The following is a 22,041-nucleotide window of genomic DNA, read 5'->3' as shown; positions in this document are numbered from 1 at the left end:
CTGATCTTCTCTGCACCTTTTTTCCTAAACTCAGATTAAAAAAAATACATCACCTTCTTCTACCACAAAGACAACACAGCGCAGGAGCACAGCTGCCTCCTGGCCAGCAAACCCACTAGTATATTATTGGATCTATGGTAGAATCTGTAAGGTATTTGTAGATGCTATTATAAGCTCTGGACTTGTTTCTCCCCAATTCAGAGAGCGTACAAGAGAATTACTCATATAGTAAACTTTCAGGAAACAATTTTTACTAGTGTGTCTCTTAAAACAATCTGAAACAATATAAGGCTTTCATGTTTCACATTCTCAGAGTAGGTTGTTTCTTAACTCCTTCTTCTATACATATATAAAAAGGAAACAGATTAGAGAATTACTCAACACCACCAGAGATTACAGGACCTTCAGAAAAGCACTTTGAAACTACTTTTCTGCCTCTGCTCTCAGAAAAAGGGGGCCAATTCCCACTCTTTAGCTAAAGAAATAATTGGCAATACTCAAAAACTTTAATCCCGCTTACTCCTCTTGATTTTCTTCCATATAGACTTCTATGAAAATTACAGGATTGATTTCTGCAATAAAGAATTATTTTTTTAATTAACAAAAATTCACTAATCCTTTGCTTCAAAAGGCAAAGAATGAACCTCAATCATCTGACACTTGATTACCAGAAAGTCCCCCACACCGGGCTTTTTCTGGAATCAAATCCTAACCAAAGGACTACAAACTAGTGCTATATGTCCTTCCCCTCTTCTCCTAACACACCAACAAAAAGGAACAAGCTTTAGAGACTTTCGTGGCAGAGCTTACACCTGGTTATTCTTCTAAAATATTGAATAATTCCACTCTTTCTGCAAACTAAAACCACTCTTTGTAAAAAGGAAATTTCCTTCCACACTCAATTCTTCACTGCTGTAATTTTAGTGACATAAACTTATATCAAGATTGCAGCTACATTTTTATAAGCCAATTTTATTTTTTCCACCAAAAAGATCCCCAAAAGTCATTCATACTGAAGTAGGCTTACAAGTATTAATCCGAAACAAGTTATTCTCTTTGATATGTGCTTAGATACCATGTTTTGAGTTCAAGAAGTCTGCTTTTTGATCAAAAAGCCCACAAAAGCTGAGTTTTCTGGACTACTCTAAAATCTAGGACCTCCTTATCTGCATGTATTGATCTCACAGGAAGTTTCTTGGGTGGAGACTTGAAACAGTTTTAAAAACTCTCTGAATGTTGTATCTGAATTACTAGTACTACTTCAACTTTCTTGCACATGCCTATTGCTGTTGTCCAAAAAACTCAGAACTAAACCAGAAGATAATTCCAGAGAAAAACCTCAGCCCGGGCACACCTTCTGCCCGTTGGAGCTGAAGAGATCACAAACACAAAATCAACCCTCAGCACAGCAGCTCATCGCAACATTTAACATATTATTTACTCTCATTGACACAATCAAAGACTTTCCACGGCAGGATATGCAACGGAGCTAAATAACTGGACTTCAGTCAGTGCAGAGTGGCAAGCCCATAACTGCATGACGCAACGAGTCTCGGAAGTTACACCTTATTCCTAAACAAAGAGTGTTAGTTCTTCAAAACCGCACTATGACATATCACTTCGTGAAAGAAAGTTAAGATATAGTCTATGCTGAAAATCCCCAATAGCAACTAATTTGAGCTTCCCTTGCAAATAAGCTAAGTATTTGAATCTCAACAGCTTATTGTACAAAATGTAAGAATAATTTTTTTTTTTTTTTAAAAGTCTACTTAATATCCAGTGGCCATCATTATCAGGTAGTTTTATAAGAACTATAGCTATTCTAGTTTATGCACTTAACAGCACTGGCATGTTTACCCCAAGCACTGCACACAAACCTGCTCTCAATTCTCTTATGCCATCTATCTCAATAGCCAGCTAAAAGCGTACACACTGACTTTGCCAAATATATGCTGCGGCAATATCTAGAACCTCCTATAGGATTAAGGCCTAACAGACACACTAAATAACTGCAGAGAGATGAGGTGAAAGACTATACATCTGAAAACTGACTTAAAAAGGGGGTGGAGGGAAGAGAAGTCACACTAACATGGTTCACTAAAGCATGGCATCAGCCATATAAGTAAGAATTATAAACCTAACTGGAATTAAGAACTTTGTTGAAATTGGAGTGATATCATAGGTGACATTTATAGAAGAGTGCAAGGTCTTGCCATCATAACGCGTTCGGAGGAATTCATCAGTTGGAAGGTCACAGCAGGATGAAAACATAAGTGGCTACAGCCACCCATTTGATAGAGCTGTAAAAGGAGATGGGTTAAAGTAAAAGCAGACCCAAGGCAGAAGAAAGTTACAGTGTTTCAAGACAGGAATTTGAGCTAGGACAGGTTCACAGGAAGACTACCTCGGAAAAGCCCTGCAAAGAGAAGGGTAATCAGCTACATAGCTGCTCTATGAACACCTACACATGCGAGTAACATACTGCACAGAAACAGACAGAGAACTAGTGCTAGAAAACACATTGACTTATTCATGACTACTTATATCATTTATGTTTGACAGATTACTCTTACAACCTTATTCTTCTCATCAATTAGAAGCCAGTCATGTTGGGAATGAACACTACAGTCCAGTTTCAGTTGGAATGAGTAATAGCTGGTGCTCACGTGCTATTCCTCGAGGAAAGCCACATCAACTTCAGGTTTGTACACTTGCCTTTGCAAGGTGTTGAAGCCTAGAAACACATGGAATCCTTTTGAACAACAAAAGGATTTAGTTTTAGTAAGTCTGGCCACATACCTGACAGCTTTTACTTTTTGGAGATCTTGATGCTGCTACAGTATTTAAATCTTACCAAGACTGTTGCGGAAGAGAAACTGGGGGTGGAGGAAGAGGTGAGCACACAAGAACAAGCTCATCTTAAATCTCAAAGTGTATTTAAAAAGATCATCAAAATATTTTGAACACAAGTTGGTCAGTGAAGGGTGAAAGCAGCCTAGTACAAAATATTCTTACAGCTGTTTTAAAAACAGTTAAAAACAACAAAAAAAGGAATTGACACTTAAACAGCCTTTGTGACAGAGTAGCATCCCCAAGCGAGATGTCACTGGAGAAAAACACATGGAAACATTTATGAAAGGAACTTGTTCCATGCTCTCGAAAGTGAGGCTCCAAGAGTCTTTTACAGTCTCTCATTAAAAAAAAGGCAACAACTGGATAAAACTTAAATTTACTAATTCCTAGTCACTTCATTTAAGTTACTTAGTTCATGATTTACTGGAAACTGCATTGACCCTGTTTCCTAAAGGAAACAGAAAATGCACATTAAAACCAGAAGATGAAAGTGGAGAAGAGACATAGCTAATAATCATTCATGCATACTCAACTCTGAGAACAGTCCAGAATGTCTTGCTTATTGGTCCTCAGGCTTGTAATGTTTCAATTGGAGAAAACTTTAAAAAAAAAGAGGACCACACAACTCAAATCTAGTAAAAAAAACCTTCTTAATAGAGTTAGTGATACTCAAGCCCTTTACCTCACTTTTTAGGGAAAAAGGGCACCATCTTCTGCCTTATTTCTATATACACAAAGCCTGTTCAAAAGGCAATCAAAACCGTTGTGACCACATTGAAGCATTTAAATGACTGATCTTTCCCCTTCTAAATTTTAGGTTTAATATCAAGGGAATTGAGTACAGCATTCATAGTTTGCTAATAGTTCCATTTAGGTTTGTTTTTATGGATTAGATCTTATTACAGATGTGACTGTTCACTAAGAAAGCATTTTAACATCCTGCTACTCCTTTTCATTTCCTTTCCTGTAAAAGAAACCCTTGGTTTTACAGTTTCCAAGCATGAACTTCACAGATAGAGTTATTTCTGCCTTCGTTTAGAGATAACACTACTAACATGCATTACAGACTCCAGTTTTGTTACCAAAAAAAAAAAAAATCCGATTTGAACCCTACTCTGAATGGATAAACATCAAGTGATCCCCATGAAATGCATAATGTGAAGTCTGTTTCATAATAAGGGAAGGATTACCACAACTGAGGAAAAAAATACCAAGTACGACAGCAACTAGAAAAGTCAAGCAGTAGTGTTTGCAAAATTTCCTGTAAAATATATCAAAGCAAAAAAGTAGTTTTTATAGACACACGAAAAATTCAAAGTGTCCCAAACCTGTCACTCGTTATGCTCTGCAAGCAATACCTTGAAGCACTAGTTTGAATCTCTTTCTTATTTAGGTCAATTCCTGCCACTCCAACAAGTTACCATGATGTTCTGTCATAGGGAGAGAGAAACACCTCAAATTGCCCCTATTAGTTGAAGTGTGTCAATTTATTGATTTTTGCTTTGCATGACTGACAGCTGCTTTCATTACTACTTAGAAGAACAAAAGCCTATGCCGAACTTTTCACTGGTGTGCGGTGAGCTCCCTTAGACTCAAGGCAGGGGAAACAAGCATGTATCAGCAAACCTGTACCTGAAGAAATAGTATTCATGCTTAAAAAGCCATTTGAAACTAAAGGTTGTCTCAAGAGGAGTTTCACAAATAGCGCTGTTCGGTGAAATAAGCGGCAGAGGCAGGCACTGGGAGCCATCCAGAGACATGGAGCATGAACTAAAATGCTGTAGAGGATAATAGTCCTTTCTACCCACACATCCCACCACCCCTTCCTGAAGTACAAAAACATGCTCTTTTCTTAACCTATAGCTTGAAAGCACTAACTTACAGGAGAAAAAGAGTTATCCACAAGTTCTGCTTGGGAACAGAACTTTTGGCAAAATTGTTTTGGGAGATCCTTGTACCCTTCTGCCATCATCATCTGGTTGATGACTGTGCCATACATCCTACCTGGGAGACTAATACCTTCGCTCCCCCAGGGGGCTTCTCTCTTTTTCGAGCCTGGGCTAAAACACAAAAAGCCGGAATCACTATATTAAATTGTAATCGGCTTGGTGTAATATTACAAGATAGAGAAACAGTCATCCTGGAAATACAGTTTTAGTTTAAAAAAAAAAAAAGTTCCTTCCATAACTAATGCTGTTTCAATCAACGATAAGGATTATCACATTTTAGAGAATTTCCATAGCAGGAGGACCCCTCTGTTACAGTAGGATTCCAGGAAGGGAGGAATACAGAAATTAAATTAAGAATGTGGGGGAGTTTCCCCACAGATGATTAGATGATTAATACTCTCAGGCTTGGTTCTCAAGGATGCTAGGGCCACTTTCCACCCTGCACGTGTCAAGGACACTAGGTCCCAAACCTAGCTACTTAGGGAATATTTCAGTAAATTGCACCAGGCAGCTTCTGCAGTAGTGGAAAGTAAGCTCAGTAAGCTGCTCTGTGTGCAGGAATTGTGGATACCAACCATCTGCTGGTCATGCCACCACACAAAGGAAGATTGAAGAACTCAAGTCTGTTGGATCCTTCCAGTAGATGAAGGGTATTTCTTGCCACGACAAAAACGAGCACAGCTAGATCCTACTCTTAACATTCACAGTTTTAAGGAGGCACAGCCAGTTTTCTGGGCAATCGTTTGCTACAAGGGAATCCAAACAGTCTTGACATCGGACCAAAGAATTTTAGAATCCCAAACCGGAAAGAAAGTGGCAAAGCAAGGCGGAGCTTTGTGTACGACTCACAAAACAAAGCCAAAAGGGAATTTCAGAACAGTAATGTAAAAAATTAGAACCTGAAGAATGGCAAGCTGTGTAAACTCCTTAACTCAACATATGCCCTCATCTCACACAGTAATATAAGAAGAATTACTCCTGCTCTCAAAATCCAGTTCTGTTGTCCTTCCTCCAAGGTAGGAGGTCTTACAAAAAACAGGGTATAACTTGCTTACAAAACACACAGCGCATGCCCGCACATACGGATCCAGTAATGGGGAAAAAAAACTGGCAACATACGAGTGGAATAAATTTTTAGACTATGCAGAAAGAGTCACAAGATATTGTATTAGCCTCCTAGTTTCTAGGAAACAGAGATACATATTTTGTAAGGATGCTTGACTGCCACTTGATCAAGATGCTGATTACCAGTAGAACAGTTGCATACTTTAGACCAGTACCATTTAAGAGTCATTCTAGAAGAAAAAGCCTTACATGCCCATGGAAAGGTTTGCCCAAGACTTGTTACCTTAATAAGCTTTTCAAGTCCAAGTACTTAAGTCCCCCCCGCCCCCGGCAAAAGAACACAGCTGGGCAGAACAGCATCCAGATGCAATAGTAACACAGAGGCACAAACTCTCAAAGGCTTTCTAACTCCTGTGTCACAAATCAGACTAACCCGTTCAGACAACAATGTTCAAGGTAAGAAAAACAATCTGTCATCAGAAAATAACTAGGTCAAGAAAATGTTCTGCTGTGGTTAGAAACCACAAGGCCACTTCTTAATAAACTTTATGACCTGCTCAACTCTGCTGGATTGGAAGGCAGTTCGCAGTTATGTTGTGGTATGAAAGCTTTAAAATTAAACCTATTCCTGACAGCAAGATCATTAAGGTACAAGACCGGGGGGGGGGGGGGGGGGGAACACACACACCCCCTCCCCTCTAGTACCGCTCAACCTAAAAACAGGTATTTCTAACCAAATTAAGGACTTCATTAATTAGTAATTAGAGTCATAAGTAAAAGAGCTTTTTCATAATCTGATCTGGATTATCCAAGCTCCAATGCATCTGAAATGGAACCCTGACCGAATAGAGATTCCTTCCTTCTGCACCCACCAAATTTCTGGAAACCTAGGTCACTCACACTGTTCATGACAGGAAGAGGTGAAATCATCATCGAGTTTAAAACCTGGAACATCTCTGACCACTTTGAAAAAAAATGTAGGTTCATCCTCAGGTGTCTGGGCAGACTTACAAGGACGCATATATTTAGTACAGCCATGAAGTGCTATGGGCAAGACTCACTTCCATTGAAATAGAAAAAGTGAGCTCCAATGATTTAAGCACCTTCAGACTTTTGAGCAGAAATTTATTATTACCAGATGGAGACTTCCAGCTTGACAAAAATACTTGTAATGCTTTTAAACCAAGCTCAAGTTACATAAAGTTCATTAGGTAACCCTAACTCTACTTCAAGTTTCAAGTAACTATTGATACAGCATGGATATTTCTGTTGCTCATCGACATAAAATATGAAACTAGTGTCATATGCACACAGCAGTTACTCAGAACATATAATCAACTCCTAAACTACAATAATGGTAGAAGAGTCCCCACCTTAATATATGATTAAACTTTAATCTCCGCTGCCCGAGAATAAGCTCACAATAACTTTGTGAGCAGAAAACCCAATAGGTAACCTTGGGAAAGCAATTCACATTGCTTTTTTATCACAGTATAAAAGCTGTCATTCAAGACTTCATTATTAGATCAAATTATAAATTGGGTACAAAAAGTGTTCTTCTAACCCATTCTACAAAAAGGTAAAATACCTGTTAATTGCTAAACCTTAATGGGAGCAGGACATTAGTTATCCACTATTCACTAGCAGTCCCGCAAATCTGTTATTGTTCCCTCTTATGGAAAGTTCTTCAGGACTGTCATATTCTGAAGCTTAGCAGTCAGAAGATGACTCACTTGCTTTGAGACAAAGAGTTATTAGTAAAATATAATGCCCATTTCACACAGAGGTGGTAGTCACCATTGTATTTGAAAAGAAAAACAAGGAAAAGGAATTCAGCTTCCCTTCCTTTGAGTCCCCATCATACAAAACTCAAACCACAGGGGTGGCAGGGGAAGGAGGTAGGAAGGGGGGAAACAAATGCTTCCTAAAGTGGTTTCTGCTACAACAACAAAAATACTTGATTTTAAAGCAGACTGGATGACTGCAGAACATCAACACGCTACAAGACGATCACAAGAAAGCATAGCTTCAGAGAAGACAAAGCATCATCTATGCCTACTTGAAAAAATTAAAAAAAACCCTTATTTATTCCTCATCTAAAAAGAACTACTATTTCACTAGGGGTACTGCTATGAAAAATGGTGTGCTATACAGCAACTGAGATGTAAAAAAAGCATCCAGAAATTTAAACTTTGTCAGAATTACAGAGAAGGTATTAGCAAACATTGTCATCCAAAATCCCCCAAAGCTACTGGTCAATTAGTGAAATTGAGTCTAATCTGCAGCAAAAGGCTGCATTTTGGCATTTGCCTAAAAATACCATGAAAATACCAAAGTAAGAATTAATCTGGGTTCTCCAAACACTTGAAGAATTTCACAAGAGTGCACGTGAAAAGAACAAAGGGTTTGCAGTTAGCACTTCTTCCTTAGTACATCTTCATTTAAGTAGCAAGACAGATAAAGGATAAGAAAAACTGAAGCAAGTAATGAAAGAGGGATCATAATTCAGAACCAAAGGAGAAGCACAGTCACAGAGCTCTTCTCCATAGAGCTGATTGGGAGGTTTAATTTGCTTTTTCAACAATAATTTTGTTGAAGTGTAAGGGGGGAAAAATGACTCAATTTCAACTATATCCTAGATTCAAAAAAAGCATTTAGAGGAAGCTTACAAGAATTGAAGTTTTAACATCTCATTTGGGGAGTTTAAGGTAAGAACGTTCCACTTCACCCGTGGAACCATGTTAACTATCTAAACTAACATGTAACTTCAAATGAAGAAATGCTAATTTATATTAGTTTTATTTTTGTTTAAACTTTTTGAACAATTTAGATACTCTTACCTTCTCTTAGGAAAAGAATTTAGTTTTAATTGGACTCAGCATGCATCATCAAGCAAAGAAGATCCAACCTTGTCATCGCAGTTTACGGCTTAACAAGGTCTCTTACATCTTGCTCTTGTAATAACTGCACTCTAAAGTTAGCATTGCTCTGACAGGAAAATCTTACAGCTTACTCAATCACACTACACTGCAAGCATAAAGATTCATGAAGACTTAAAAGCTCACCACATTTCCTCCTCCGTCCCCTGTTACAATTAGTCATGGCACAAGGGTCTTATTTAGACAATGCTGCTACACATTCTGGTGAAAGACTCAGCTATTTATACAGCAGTAATTATGATTCCACCTGGTACAGTGCTTAAATATGTTAGTTATTAAAAGAGGTTAAAATTTAATTATATTACTATATGAGTTAGTGTGTAATAACCAGATAATTCCCACTCCAAGATTCTCAAACATCTCATATCATGAGCTATCTGGGAGGGGAGGGGAGAACGTTGCTTATAAAAATTGTAACATATTAGCTTTCAAACACCACAGTGCTATTATGAACAAGAGCTTTTAACTGATATTGTTCACAGTCACCTTGAAGTGGGAAACTGAGAGCCTTTTCCTACATTTATTACTTGCACACAACAGACATGCAGCTCCTTTGTTTAGATTTAGAAGGATGGAGTTTAAAAAAAAAGCATACAACTAAGCCTGAAGTGACAAAATCCACACTCTTAACGGAACAAACTACTATCAGATAATAGCACGAAGCCCAGTGGGAAACAGATTCATAAAGTTAATAAAACGTTTTAAATTAAGTGAATTATTTAGTTTAAAGCCAGAAATTCAAACTTTACAATAATAGTCCAACACCTCCCCTAAGACTAACCCCCACCCTACTTCTATTTAAACATTGCTCATGCAATGGACACAGCAAGAGACAGAAACTAGATGCCTCAAATCATTACTAAAATGGTCCAGAAGAATAGGAACAGCTAAAGGTATGTTTAAGCTACGTGAACTGTAAGCACTGGAACAAATTTGAAGTTCAATAGTTTCAAAAGTAGCGCACAAAGCAGAAGCATCAAGCTCTCCGAGAGAGACGCTTTCTTTCCTCAAGTCAGGAATCAACATTACCTTTTCTGTGTCCAGTTACTGCTCATTCCCCTTGAATAGAAAGAAAATATCATTTTGAACACCTCTGTTTTAGAGGCTTAAAATTAAAGGGGAGGGGGGGTTGGTTGGTTGCATAATTTTAGAGCTCAAGTCCATTTATTAGTTTTGCATATCTTCACTACAGATCACAGGAAGAGATTTTTGTTCTCATGCAATACAGGTTACAGAATATTTTTTGGCAACTTTTAGAGATAATAGTTATTTTAAGCTTGAAACTTCAACACAGAAAGAACTATCTGTATAACACTTCACAAAAAAGAGTAAACAATGCTTTTTAATGACTGAAACTGTTCACCGCTTTTCCAACAGAGTTTAATTTTGATTAACCTATTTCACTACAGGACTTTGAATATATTTAAATTATTTAATGAGACAACTAATGGCGAGAGAAATTAATCCAACTATTTGATTGGAAAGGGAGGTCTGAGACTTTAGTCTATGCAGGTCCTCAGAAATCTCTGCAAGAAGTCCCATTACAGTTCTAGCCCTTGACTACTGTTTCTTACAGCGAAAGCTACTGCTCAAGTGTAACTCCTCTAAACTCTTCTGATAAAAAGATCTCAGGAAAGAGAAAGTGCGTTTGTACACAATGTTTGTTCACAGAAGAGAAAACAACAACTGGACACAGGCCCCTGATCTCTAGCTGTCATATTTGCTACCCTTCCTCCCACCCCTGTAGAAGTTGCTTTCAAAGATGGGATATAAGAGCTCTCATACACTTCTTCTAACCAGAAGACCAGTAATTTAAGTTTCATTACCACAAAATATTATTTGTTATCATACCAGTAAGAAGATCCAAAAATAAATGCCACTATCTAAAGTGAGTCTGAATAAACGTTGTGTCTTAAGCAAAACTGCCTTTGCTTCACAAAAAGACTTTATCTGCTAAGAAAGCCACATCCCTGGAGGCAGCATTCAACTCAAACTATTGTACATTATTTTTCGTTGAACTTGAGGATATGGAAGGCATAGTCATACTATATAGTAGATGCATATCACTCGGCTCTGAAGGAGCCGATTTAACCTACAACCTTACCATAATACTTGAAGTTTATCACATGTCTGCTATCCAGAGACTGATACAAAATGTTCCAGAGTATCTGTACTGTTTCACTGATGGGAATGGTGCTGGGACTGTCACTGGCCATCACTGTAATTTGTTCAAGGGGTCTCTCCCTTTTGTAACTGCCACAGGAGAGCAGTTACAGAAGCACTGAAAGAAACGCTTTAACCTTCTACTTCTCTTTGGCGAGAAATAGGGTCTTCCTTTTTTTTTTTTTTTTTTTACTTACTCTCTAGCTTCTGAACTCATACAGTAGAATAAATGTAATAGCTTGGCCAAGCCTTAGGAGAATGAAGTTGACTTGCATTGCGTTATTCAAAATCCTGCAGGCCCGTTTTCACACTGTTGAACCTTACTAAACATACCAGCAGTTTACTGTACCTATTTTCATTCAGACATTTGTCTTTCAACTCAAAGCTGCCTTTAAAGAAAAAAAATTAGACTTTGCAAATGGTGAAGTCTTTGGTACCCTGAACTTAGCAAAACATTGTACACGCAAAGAGGAGAAGTACGTTTTCCCTTAAGGCCCACTGCTGAATTTTTCTTTCTGCTATAAATTGATTAAATTTATATCTACAATCACAAAAAGTGGATTTTAAATCACTGATTTTACTTACCTGAACAGTTTTGAAGCTTAGCCCCTTTCTACTGACCAAGACCATTGAGCTTAAATTGCTTTACACCTTTTGAAATATAAATAATCACCTTTCCCTTTCTTGATTTATGATCACTTACACAAATTATTACCATGTTAAAAAAAAAAAAAAGGCCCAAAGCTCTTTTTCAAAGCAAAGGTAGGCCAGCATTAACTTATGTTTTTCAAATGTTTAAAGGTTCCTCTAAGAATAGGGATCAAGTCTTCAGACAAGAATCAAGATTTTGTCCCTGGCTCAACTGCTGCATTTACAGCTGTTCTTTTCCGTCCTTAATCTTACTTTAAGAGAAGCTACTGACAAATTAGATAGTGCTGCATATTAACACTTGCTGCATTTTATTGATCTCTATTACCCCAGTCCAATCCCTCACTACTCAGAGCTCGTTTGTATTACGCTTTCCACATATCATAATCCAGAAAACAAGGGCATCAAGGGTGCCGAAGACATACTGCATGCAGTGCAAGGACATCTATCAATCGTTTTACCCTAGAAGGAGTGGTTTTGTATCACTGCATCACCGAATTGCAAAGCGCTCTCTGCAGGCAAAATAAATCATCTAGTTTCTGACAAGAGATGCTGTGCTACACCTTCTTACAGAAATACTTTTAAGAGTTTTATCGAGTACACTTGCAACTCCCATTCATTTGCATCTTCTCCAAATTGTGCTATATGGAAGCAGTGTACCAGGCAGAGAACAGGCTATGCTGACTCTACTGTAACCACGAGCAGCAAATACTTCTACCTCAAATAACCTGTTTGTTCCCATTTTGACAGGAGGCTAGAAGAGACAAGCTTTACATAAGCAACTCAAACTATTTAAAGCAACGCACTATTTAGAGAACACAATCCGGACAAACTTCATAAGCCAATACTTAACCTACTTTAGCCAATCTAGGCTTGACTCATAGGGTACCCTGCTAGCGTTGTAAGGGATTCATTGATATTTTTATCTGGTGCATGCTAAAATAGCAGTCTTGCAGAAAGTCTAATGTAAGTGAGGCTACCTAGGAAACGAGAGCAGTTACTTCACTATACTATTCACATGTACATTTTCTACTTTCATATTCGAGCTATCTATAGCAGTGACACTGTGCAACTTGTGAACCGAGATTATATATTGTAATAGTTCACTTTCATCCACTTTTACTGTGCCCAACAGGGCACACCTAGAAAATAAAAATTCAAAAAAAAAATCAGGGAGAAAGTTTAATCAAAATAATCTGTGAAGCAAAGTGTGTGAGGCCACAGTACAGCTAATACATCCACCTGCAAACATAGTGACCACTATAGTGACTTCAGAGAGCAATAGTGCTCTCTGCTTTATTTCTTTAATAGAAATAAAAATGAATGCCTAACAACCTTCAAATGGCTAACAGTGTATTTGTTACTTTAGTTTAGATGGTTAAACAACATTGGTATGACATCTCATCCTAATACCTATTCACACTAGCTTCTGTAAACTGGTCCACATAAAGTAAAAATAAAATAAGCTGATGCAAAGATTCAGTAAGAGAGATCAGAAGTCATCTCCTGCAATCTAAGCTCAGTCACAGCACTCCTGATGTGTTTTGCTCTTTATAAAGTATTCCCACCCCCATCACACCCTTCGAGGAAGGTTATTCCTCCCCCTACATCCCCACCATCCATCCCTACTTTGTGTGCAATTTTAAACTGGTGCAGAAATCACTGTTGACTAGTCCCCTCTCTAATCCTAATACTCCTACTCCACAAGCGACACTAGTCTTGCTGCTTTGGCAGAAGTGTTCAAGTCTTTACATCTCTGATGCTATCTTCTACGAGAAGCCCTTCTTGCCAAGCAAATCCACTGTGTCACTGTATGGGCTGAAGCATAAAGTCAGTAAGGATATAGCATAAACTATTAAGTTCAACATCCTGTTAAGGACCAAAAGTTATCAAAGCATCTTGCTAATATAAAAGCTTAAACTCAGATTACAAAAATTACTGAACTGTCATGGGGTATTGCAGAGGTCCAAAATACAAAGGGTTAAAAACAGATTTATCAGATATTAGATCTCTCAGTAGTTATGAGAATCTGAACTACTGATGCACACTTTAAAGTCCCTAAGACACACCGGCAGAAGCGAGGCCAACACGCCAGCGGAAGTATCACGTTATGTACGCATTGTTCCTGCACACTCCTCAAAGCAGCATCTGTTCTGTTAGGCAGGACGCCAGGCTGCACAGAATTTGGTCTGACCCTGGGTGGCACTTGGATCTCTCTCAGTACCAAGAAAATTCACTACTGTAAAATTCAAGTCCCTTCAACCCATTCAAGTCGAAAGCAGCAAAAGCACCTAGTGATAGGAAGTCCAAAGCAGCTTCAGTTCCTTAGTTCCTTCGCTGACTAAAGAGCCTTTTCACTCTTCAAGTTGTCTTAGTCTCTTCTATTTTTTTGAGCTTTATTATTCAAATTAGCATTGCTCTTCGTAGAGGTCCAGCAGCAGTTTTGCTGACAACACGGTCTCTAACAAAGCACAGCGCACATTTTTGGCACTGCTACCAAAAAAAACCCAATATAACACACACCTTATTTGTTAAATGTTAAGAGTACAAAGACACATATATCACTATCTCAAAGGGCCTGATCTACTTTATGTGGATAAGGAGGGGCATAAGCGTCTGAAATCTTACTAAGAATGAAACTTGCTTCTACACCTTGATTTGAGAATTTAGAACGGTAACAACAGCTAGTGATAAACATGAAAGACATTTCAACAGCCCTATCATTTAAAGAAGGTTATGATTTGAGCCGAAAAGTGTTAAAAGAAAACTAACTTTTAATTAAGTGATTAACAGAAGAGGCTAGAGAGCAACATTTACTCTACTGCAACTTGAATCTTTTCTCACTCAAAAAGTATCTAGTGTTAACACATCAGATAATATACCACTAGATATTTGAAACTATTCCTTAGACTGAAGGCCTCTTCAGACATGTTAAAAACAGAAGTTCCTTTTAAAGCACAATACTGAGGTTTTTTTTTTGGTAGGTTTTTGCAGGGGGAGGTATTAAACAGTAGTGAGACTTCAGACTTCAAGGTATCGTTAGTCCAGCTTTGAAGAACAGTTCAAGCTGAAACATTGAATAAATTTGCATCTTGGCAATAAAACTTGCTTATGTACCGAAGAATGTGCACGAGTTGGCTGTTCTTTACTTGTTGCACCTATTTTCATTATTGCCAAAAGAATCGACTGACATAACTCTACATAAAGCAGAACATTACATATATAAAATTTATATTTTTATACACATATATATAAAATTAACACACATATATATAGCTCAATAGTTCAACAGTTTTCAGGGTTAGAGGAACTTTCCAATAAAGGGTTGATATCCTCCTACTTGGGTAGGCAACGAGTCTGAAGAATCTTTCCTTTGCCACACGTGTATCTTAAGCAGCAGGGCGATCAGATTCCTGCCACATTTAAGGAGCACCAATACTCCTCACCAGAGCCTGCTTTCTGCTCAGAAGACTGAACAAACACTGAACAGGTCCAGATACTAATTGCAATTCTTCTACAACCCACACAGCTATTCTAACATACATAACTGAGCAGAGAAAGGCATTGAGTCCTTAAGGTCTGAAGAGAGTCAGTACGTTTTGTTATCACTTACTATAATCTTTTCCACTTGTTTCTACAGCTGTCTTCATGGTCTGGAAAGGCAGATGCTGCCTAAATGTATATTTTCAGCCTGAGGTCCAGAAAAAAAAGCCTTCCAGAATTTAACACTATGTTAGAGTCAAACAATGGTATATAGCAGTCTACCTGATCACTTCCACCTACTTCTAAATACATGAATTACTTGTTTTACTTAAAATTAATGTCGATGTTTCCATGTAAATTTAAGGCATGGGCATATTCCTCCCTGAGAGGGCAGATCATCTGCAGTAGAGAGGGGCCGGCATCAAGTAAAGAGGTATGTAGCAGAGGAGAATCAAGGTACATAGACAGAAACTGTTTCAACCACGAAGGGCCACTCGATTCTTTCTCCTTTGTTCTAAAGACTGGTACAAAACAGAACATTCAAGAGGTAATACAGCAATGAACAAATTGTAAACAAATACTGCAATTCAGGGTACATTACTAATCTGAAACTACTCTATGAATTTTATACTTAAAAGTATTAACAATGGGAGCCTGGCTTTCAGATTTAGACTGACTGATTTTTCTAGCCTTCATATTAGCAAATTAGTAGGGACTGAAGCAGCATCAACTCAGGAGGAAGAATTCAACTGGCAAAAAAAATAATGAAACATAACTGATGCAAAAAAGTCTCCCCCTTTTTCTTTACGTCTCCCTTGAACACACTGCTATTCAAGAACTGCATTCACACAGAATAGCTCTTGCTTCAGACTAAAGTAAATCACTTAGTTTTGATAAATACCGATTCGAGTGAATTACTACCTGAGAAACCTTAAACAATTTTTGCAAGCATTTCAGGGCAGACCTCTTAAAATTCCAGCCTGTTGGGAGAAACTGCTGCAACAGAACTGCACTCAAGACTGTCTCTTCTTTTACAGTTCTCACGGCTCAGACACACCACTGCCAGGTAAAGCAAGAACTCTTTCCTGCACCTTCAAATCTACCACAATCAGTATTAATTATCTAATTACTGACCTGTTTTAAGGCACATACTTCACAAGTTCCAAGACTCTCAGGAACATTTGAGGACATCAAAACATTTGCAGTAAGCTCGGAACAAATATCCTCAGACTTGGAAACATTTGTTTTCACATCGGCCTTTCATAAACTGACTTACAAGTGAATTTGAAATCACAGGAGATTTATTTTTAGAAACAATAAGGAGCCTTCAAAATACATGAAAGAGGTCTTACTGAACTTCCCCTTATCGTAATCCTGATCTTCAGTAAACTATGTGGATATAGGACACATCTATATCTCACTGCATGACACTTCAAAACAAGTCTTCTCTAGTATTAGCTTATATTTTGCGCAGCAGTAATTTTCAGGAAGTATGCTTCCAGAGAAATATATTTCAAACCACAACACTGGAAGTTTCAAAGCATATATGTTTGTTAAGATCTAGGGTGTAAGGAGAAGGTAGGCTAAAGAAAAAACTAACAGAACGTAATAGCTTAGTAAAGTGCCATTCTCTAAACAAAACCAAACCCCTTCACCTCCCAGCATTTATTGAAAACTTGATTCAGATCTTACTGAAGATTTACTTAAAATACTGCCAGTTTTTCTTTTTAACAGCTACATTCTCCCTAAAGTTCAGTTTGTTTAAAAGATAATATATTTTCAAACTGTACTTTGTGCTTTTAATTAAATACACATTAGCATCTTTAAAGGAAGATTCTAACGAAAGAGCTGAAAATAACCCCTTCCGGTCCAGATGATGTAGAATGAGTTTTGTTGCACAAACTACCCAGCTTACCATGAAAACGGGTTTTCAAAATACGTCTTATGGCAAAAAGTGACTAACAATGCCCAAATACTACAGTCAGATGTGCTCTTTAACGCAGCAGCAAATCTAAAGAGCTAAGGAACTTATCTATATACATGGGGTTATATTAAGTCTTCTCCAGGTGCACTACTAAGGTTTATTTAGGTCTAAGCCGAACAACTGAAAAAATGAATTTGCCTAAAATACTGTATCTTTAAAGCTCGGAGAACGCAAGCAGCACATCTAGCCAAGAAAGCAGAAATCTCCAAATTTTACATTCAGTTTAAACATCAACCAACCTGCATTAGAACACTGGCAGTCGAAAGGCAAATTCACTAATATTTCTGGAGTAGATTTAGCAAGCTAATCTCTGCAGTGATTAACATGAAGGAACAGGTAAGCTCTGATTAACTAACCAATAAACGTGCATTCTAACCAAAACCCAGAACAGCGTCCAGTCACATCCAGAAAAGAAATCTGTTACCAAGCTTGTCAGTAAGCAAGCAAATCACTATGTATGGCTTGTCACCTAATTGCATATCCTACAGTTCTTCCAAAAAAGCAGTCTCTTTAATGAAGAAAACACTTAAATCTTATAAAGTAAATTGTCTTAGAAAGTTGCAGGAGGAAGAGAGATGTCATCACACAGACTTTTAGCTAAGCAAAGTGGAAGTAATCAACAGTCCAGTTCCAGTATTTTACTAATTTTTCTGCCACGCATCTCTGTGTATAAGCTAACAATAACCAAGTACCAGAGATCAGAAGTTTTAGCCAGAGTCCCACTCCATTCAGCTTTCCTTCTGCACAAGGCTTCAAATGTGGGGACACTGCTGTGAAACTGTATCTTTCACTTACTTTTGTTATTGTTACTTCTGCAAACTGTCTCCTTCCCACCATGGCATAGCTATCTTAAGGGAAAATTCACACAACCCTTAAATCCGGTACCTACTGAAGATGCAGCAGGTAGTAGAAGACTGAATTTGTGCGAATGTAAAACCCCCCCCCCACCCCAAGTGTTCTCTCAGCTCTACTTCTGAAGAAACTAAATAAGCAGCTTCAGCTTTAAACTTTAGCAGTGATACCCCCATGGATACAGAAAGTGAGCTATGTACTATTACATGCAGAGTACAGACATGAATTAAAATTAAGACCTAGTTTTTAAACCAACATCTTTACTCCCAGCTGTGGAGAGAGGTGGAGTTCTGGTGAGAGTAAAACACCCCTCCTGAGCGGGCACATCTAGAATTGCTGTATTAGAAAACTACTTCCATCACTTATAGCTTACCAGCAGTTTCTTTGGTTACATACATTTAGGTAGGGTTCTGCTTGCTCTTCTTTAGCTTTACGGATTTACTCACACTTTTAAGGAGAGGCTTAACCCAATAGATTTGCACCACGATAACTTAAAAATGGCTGCACGCTGTTCTTCGTTAACTCACTGGTATTAACTTTTTTTTTTTTGCTACCCAGTCTACCTTCTTCCCTATGCTTTATTGCATTTTCAAAACAAGCCCTTTTTTGGCCTCTGCTTAAAGCATCTTTTCACAGCTCTTTGTACTTTATCAAATAGACTGTACTTCAGAAAGCGGGCTGTAAGGCATGGCTTTGACAAGCGTGAGAAGCCCTGCTGTACTGCTGAAGATATAGATGCCAGTACTAGAACACAAACAAAGCTGTAACAACTACAAATTAATTTGGTTTATCTAGAAACCGCCTCTCTGTAACAAGTTCTTTTCACACACCGAGGAAAAGAAAATCTCACCCGTGTCATTTTAAAAAAGTCTAACGATGGCCTGTTCCATCGTACATCCTCCTCCCGTCTGCGCTTTAGCCGACTTTTCTTCTCATTCAGAACGCAAGGCTGCGAGCGGCATCTCAACAAGCCTTGACGCCGACTGAGCTCGGGTGTGGAGGTGGGAGTGCTGTTAGCTGAAGGCAAGAGATTCCCTGTCTCGGTGATGTGCTCCTGGGAGAGGGAGAGGCGCCGCCTTGGGTTAAAGTCACAAGGCCCTCCAGAATTCCAGCGGGTGCTCGAACTTGTGCTTCCCTCGCTACTGTCCACAAAACCACTGCTCGCCGAGGAAGGTCTGGGTACTGGTGACGTATTGAAGCTGGTGATAGTGAAGACGTTATTTAGCGACAGTATGTTTTGTGGCAGACTGATACTTGTGCTTCTCTGTAAGGTCGCACTTCCGTGACTGTTGCAGCGTTGCAAAGTAGCACTACCACCACTATTACACCGTCTCTTTGACACAGGAGTCCAGACTTTCGAGCTGCCAGGTTTCCACGGGGAGCGACAGCGAGCCAGCTCATCCGGCTCAGAGAGGGATCTACAATGGCGTTTTGTTGGTGGTGCCAACGGCTGACCTGAATTTTCGTTAAGGTTTAATTCACTTATCCATCCCGACACCATGGACGTACTGGAAGATTCCTGCTGCCATTGCAGACTACCATTATTGGCCGTGCCTGTACTGAACGGGCACACTGGGAAAGGGTAAGCTGAATTCCTGGTCGTATCAGTCTGGATTGAGCAACCCCCATTTAAAGCTTTCCAAGGACTGTCTTCTAAAAAAATAAAAAAATAAAAAGATACAGGTGAAAGATGGGAAGGAAAGAGATAATTTGTTTAAATTCAGTTTAATGCAAAACCACTAATCAAACAAGTTTATAAGTGTTAGCCATAAACACCCAGGTCTTAATCAAATTTTCACAACATAACCACAAAATCCCTTTAAAGATGGTAAAGTTCTAGAAATGTGAAGACTAAAGTATTTCAGGAGACATTCCAGGCATTCTAGTATACATTTCAATACTTTAATAATGCCTTTTCCTATGAATTGGAAGATTACAGCACTATTTTCTTAGTGAGCAGTAGGAACTTCCTCATCTGTTTCTCTAGAGACCACCATATAACTACAGTTAAAACCTGTAATGCTGAACAGCCTGAGGTACAACTAAAGCAGATTAACAAGCATTGTGAGAACCAACTAGGGAGGTTTTTTTTTTTTTTTTTTAAATATATGAGCAAAATAAACTGTTTATAGACTGCTGTCCTTTTGATAAGGTCTTTCCCTAAAGAAAGGCACACGCTGGTCACTGAAATTGAAGTTTTAAAGAGATAGGCATTCATGCTCTACAGTGTGAAAAGCTTTAAATTAGAAACAATAGAGTTATTTCAGGCTGCAAATGATTTCATTTTTTGCTCATACCCACAAAGTGTCTGAAAAATCCTAATTTAAGGTGTAAATAAAGTGAATAGCCTTTAAGATCCTCCAGCAAGGTTTAACTGTGAATACAGACATAGCCAATAACGCACAACTTCTCATCTGAATTGACGCTAGGTTAGAAAAAAGCCTGCCAGCCAAGCCGCTCACTCCTTTGTGAAGCTTTTCTTTGAGAATATTTAGCACATTTTACAGCTGTTCCTCCACATTACACAATAAAATGTAAGAGGAACTACAACAGACTTTGGATTTGCAAACTGAAAAGCAGCATAACTGTTGGCCAGTTACCAGTGCTTCATGCTTGGTTAGAAAATTTGCTAATTTAAACCAATTAGCCAAGTAAGTTTCAGTTATCCTAGGCTTAAGAGAAGACTTGAAACATTAAATCATCAAATTCTCCCTAAGTATATTTTAAGAATCTAGAATATGGTATAATATTTAGTATTTTTATTTTCTGAGAGTTGGCTCTACAAGCTAAGAGTTTGAGAATAACCAACAGATTAAAGATGTGTTGAGTAGCTTCAAAAGTCACAAACCCAAACAGTTGTACATGCTCCATGGCCAGCAAAGTATGTCATGGATTATCCTGTTTATTTGGACCTTATTTAGAGAACACCCTATTGTCTCAAAATCATTTAACTCCGCAGACAGCTGGCCTATTCAAACAACATGTTTTATTAGAATTCCTCTGTCCTTCCTTCTCCATTCTTTCAGATGGGTACAACCACATACTGTGCTTTGCCTTAAGCATGTAAGCTCTTCAAGGCAGGGACCATCCATAATTCAATGCAAGTAAAATAACCAACACAATAGGATCTAGATATTGTCTGAAACTTCTATCTACTGCTGGAACACTTAGCTTGGACTGCATTAGTTTTTAAAAATCCATAGGAATCTTTCTCCAAGGTTGAGGGAATGCATTTAAAGTTTACATTAAAAAAAACTCAAGAGTTTTATGCAAGTGTTATAATTGCTCACATATTATCAAATAAGGTATTATACAAAATATCATTTCCCTCAGGAACCTCACACAAACTAAGAATAACATTTTAAGAGGAGTCCCATTGAGCAAATAAGAGACTACCATGCTTAAAAGACACAAAATATGCAAAGTTTTTGTACTGTTTTACTAGGGGAGGGATTTAAAAGTTTTTTGCACATCAATAAGCAGCATTCTTATTTTTGTTAAGTAAAATTTACTGTCATTCTAACAGGATCAAAAGGCTTATATGCTTGCGTCAAAACACTGGACTTCAACTTAATCTGCACCATGCAGGATATTCTGTTTGGCAAAGCATATAAGAAGGTGTGTGAAGAGGTTAGAGTTGTCTGCTAGTAGAGGTTTGCAAAGAGATGCTTAGCATAAAAAACAGCAATTGCTGTGCATCTGTACACCACAGCCGATACTGAACAAAAAAAAAACGTTACAAGGCCTTTTACTATGCAAAGCAGATCACAAGTACAAAACTAACAACCAGCTATTCCCAGTATTGTTCAAAGACCAGCTTAAACCAGCAGGCTCTACAACAGCGTGCTCCATCCCCCTCACCTTATTTACAAAAGAAAGGCTGCTTACTATACCAATTACCTCAGTAAAAACGTGCCTAAGGTTTGTGAAGAACTTACCGTTGATTTCGAAAGGGAACAAGCTGCCACTTTTGTTCAACTTCTCAGATGAGTACTGAAATCAGAGAAAAAAAAAGTTTCAACTGTGTGAAAGACAGCCAGCACGCACCTCAAGGAATATGCATGCAGTTTTCAGTTTCCCTATGCATCTAATATCCTCGTTAAAG

The 22,041-nt window shown here is 38.2% G+C and overlaps 1 protein-coding gene across 4 annotated transcripts in view; it reads right to left on the bottom strand.

Moving 5' to 3' along the window:
* FAM53A (family with sequence similarity 53 member A) overlaps window positions 1-22,041 on the bottom strand; it is a 71,852-nt gene that overhangs the window by 23,180 nt on the left and 26,631 nt on the right. For all 4 annotated transcript variants that reach the window (XM_068943597.1, XM_068943596.1, XM_068943598.1 and 1 more), the window contains 2 exons: window positions 21,875-21,929; window positions 18,787-19,589 (listed from right to left, as the gene is read on the bottom strand). In XM_068943597.1, coding sequence (XP_068799698.1) covers window positions 18,787-19,589; window positions 21,875-21,929 — 858 coding nt within the window. The remainder of the gene's footprint in view (window positions 1-18,786; window positions 19,590-21,874; window positions 21,930-22,041) is intronic.

This window comes from Struthio camelus, chromosome 4 (assembly GCF_040807025.1).
Source record: "Struthio camelus isolate bStrCam1 chromosome 4, bStrCam1.hap1, whole genome shotgun sequence".
Taxonomy (NCBI): Eukaryota; Metazoa; Chordata; class Aves; order Struthioniformes; family Struthionidae; genus Struthio; species Struthio camelus.
Note: the sequence above shows the minus strand (reverse complement) of the source record. Positions and strands in the feature narration are given on the sequence as shown.